General features: G+C 42.7%; 1 protein-coding gene across 1 annotated transcript; it reads left to right on the forward strand.

Moving 5' to 3' along the window:
* The first annotated feature begins 397 nt into the window (after positions 1–397).
* On the forward strand, positions 398–2226 carry LOC309479184 (zona pellucida sperm-binding protein 3-like). Its single transcript, XM_082143138.1, has 8 exons — positions 398–928; positions 1005–1126; positions 1206–1309; positions 1388–1565; positions 1638–1755; positions 1829–1905; positions 1978–2066; positions 2137–2226. The coding sequence occupies exons 1-8, from the start codon at positions 506–508 to the stop codon at positions 2202–2204; spliced, it is 1179 nt and encodes a 392-aa protein (XP_081999264.1). The 5' UTR covers positions 398–505; the 3' UTR covers positions 2205–2226.
* The last annotated feature ends 611 nt before the right edge of the window (positions 2227–2837 follow it).

Genomic DNA, 2837 nt, shown 5'->3' on the forward strand with positions numbered 1-2837 from the left:
ACAATCTAAACCTGAAACATACTAAACTTTGTTATTTTGAATAGTGTACAAATCTGTCTGTGGCCATGTTTCTGAATGAATAAAAAAGGAAGACACAAAAATACTTGGGGAATTGATCTATCATTTTGATATTTCAAATAAGCAATTATTTGGTTTAGCTATTAATAACATGCCCTTATATGGTACTTCATTTAGAATCAATGACTTTCACCTGTGTTATATTGACTGAGTAAATTGGCAGGTGCAGAGAAAAATGATGCTTGTCACGAGAGAGGTGGAGCCATTCTGATTGACATCTGCATAAATTTGGATGGTAGCACCCTAACGTGTCATTGAAACAAGCTTGGCAATAATGGGGTTTTGGCAGGTTGGCTTTGGATTGGTGTTGAGTCTTGCACTTGGATTTTCTGAAGCACAATGGAAAGCAGGAGCAGCAGATAATCAGAGTCCAAGCGAGTTTAAGCCTGGAACATTAGCTCAAGCTTCTCGACAGGCTGATTCCAGGATGTCTTTGGTTCCCAGTAACACAGTATTTGCACCACAAAGGTTTCCCGCTCAGTTTCCTGTCCAGACACCAGTCAGGACTGACTTTGGGAAGTCTTCTCAAGATCTTATGGGTGTTCAATTAAAAGAGCTGTTGCAGGGTCCAGTGGCGAAACTGACGTGGAGCTTTCCAAGTCTACCAGAGGAGCCACAGCAGCCAGACGTTCCTTTTGACTTGCCTTTTCCTGTTCCTGCCAACAGTGTAGCTGCTCAGTGTGGAGAGAATTCACTATATGTGGAAGTGATGAAGGACTTCTTTGGGACTGGGCACCCAGTGTTGTCCTCTGGCTTTACACTGGGAGGCTGTACTGCAACTGGAGAGGATTCTTCTGCTCAAGTGCTGATCTTTGAGTCTGAACTGCATGGATGTAGCAGCACATCAATGGTAAGGTTCTGTTGTGACAATCATAGGTATTCTGAACCGTCCATGTGACTGTTCTTCTATTAACCTTTCTGTTTAGGTGACTGAGGATGAGCTTGTTTATAAGTTCAACATTATCTACACCCCACAAGAGGCATCATATGGTAGTCCTATTGTCAGGAGCAGTGTTGCGGTGGTTGGTATCGAGTGTCATTATCCAAGGTAAGATTTTTGTTAACTCAGGATTGAAGAATATGCTATAATTTGCACTAAAAGGGGATTGATTGTTATACCTTGACAGAGTGTTTGATGTGAGCAGTGATGCCTTAATGCCCACTTGGATCCCATATGCCTCAACTAAGGTTGCAGAGGAAGTCTTTGTCTTCTCCCTCAAGCTCATGACTGGTTGGTGTAGGCCAAACAGATTTCTAGTATGCTTGTGAATCATCTGTTAAGACTTCTTTTTTTTCTCTCTCTCTGCAGATGACTGGAGATTTGAGAGACCTTCTAACCAGTACTTCCTGGGTGACATGATAAATCTTGAAGCATCAGTGGGTTTGTACAGCCATGTTCCCGTCCGTGTGTTTGTGGACCGTTGCGTGGCTACTGCAGTCCCTGATGTTGCTTCTGTCCCCAGATACTCCTTTATTGAGAATAATGGGTAAGAGGTGCTACCTCATGTTTCCCAGCTTCCAGAAGGGTTGCGTGACTTCTAACTGTGTTCTGTTCACAGGTGCCTGGTTGATGCCAAGCTCACAGGCTCCACGTCTCACTTTATGCCCCGGACTCAAGGTGATAAGCTAGGGTTTCAGCTAGAGGCGTTCAGGTTCCAGCAAGCAGACAGTGGGCTGGTATGTATGTCTTGTAATTATGTGACCATTTGTATGATATGCTGCCATGGTGTACAAACAATTGTCTCTGCAGGTCTACATCACATGCATTTTGAAGGTGGCAACCTCTCCAAGTTCTGAACAGAAAGCTTGTTCATTCTCTGCTAATGGGTATGTTGCCTGCTAGATAAGTGTACAGGTAATTAGTTGCTTTAACTTAATTGAGGTTGTTTTCTTTTTCAGGTGGGTGTCTGCAGATGGTTCTGACCAGGTGTGTGGCTGCTGTGACACCACTTGTAGCATCAGAAGTGGAAGTGATCAGCTGCTTACAGGTTTGGTTTAACTCTGCTATCTTGTTGTTGTCATGCATGGCTTTAGTCTCACTAATCATTTGTTCCTCAGATCTACGCTGGGAAAGAGCATCTGTCGGCCCCATTGACGTTAAAGAATATGGCTATGGCCAAAAATAACTGAATGTCATGTGACTTCTGGTGATTAATAAATTTTTTATATAATATGTTGTAATGTCTTTGTTTTTACTTGCACAAATACTACACTTAAACATATTTATTCAGTTTACATTGTTTCTGTTCAGACTATGTATTGCTACTGACTTACAAAGCCCTAAACGGCTTAGCTCCAGTCTATTTAACGGATCTTCTATCACCCTATAATCCATCACGCTTCTTAAGATCACTAAATTCAAGGCTTTTGGTCATACCTAGGATATCCAGAACCACCAAAGGAGGGAGAGCATTTTCACATTTGGCTCCAAAAACTCTGGAATAGTCTTCCTGAGACTGTTCGTTGCTCAGACTCGCTCTCCCAGTTTAAAACTAAAGTCTCTGGACGCATCTCTTCAGCCAGGCATTCATATAATCCTACAGTTCAAACTACAATCTGGCCTCTAGCTCATAAATGCCAGAGGAGAACTGGCCCCCGACTGAGCCTGGGTTCTCCCAAGGTTTTTTGTTTTTCTCCATTAGGTCACCTGATGGAGTTTTAGGACACCATTAGGTCACTTGATGGAGTTTTTTGGTTCCTTGCCACTGTTGCCTTTGGCTTGCTCAGTTGGGGATATTTTGGGGATATTTTATCAATCA

The sequence above is a fragment of the Leuciscus leuciscus genome (assembly GCF_965113295.1).
Source record: "Leuciscus leuciscus genome assembly, chromosome: 1".
Lineage (NCBI taxonomy): Eukaryota > Metazoa > Chordata > Actinopteri > Cypriniformes > Leuciscidae > Leuciscus > Leuciscus leuciscus.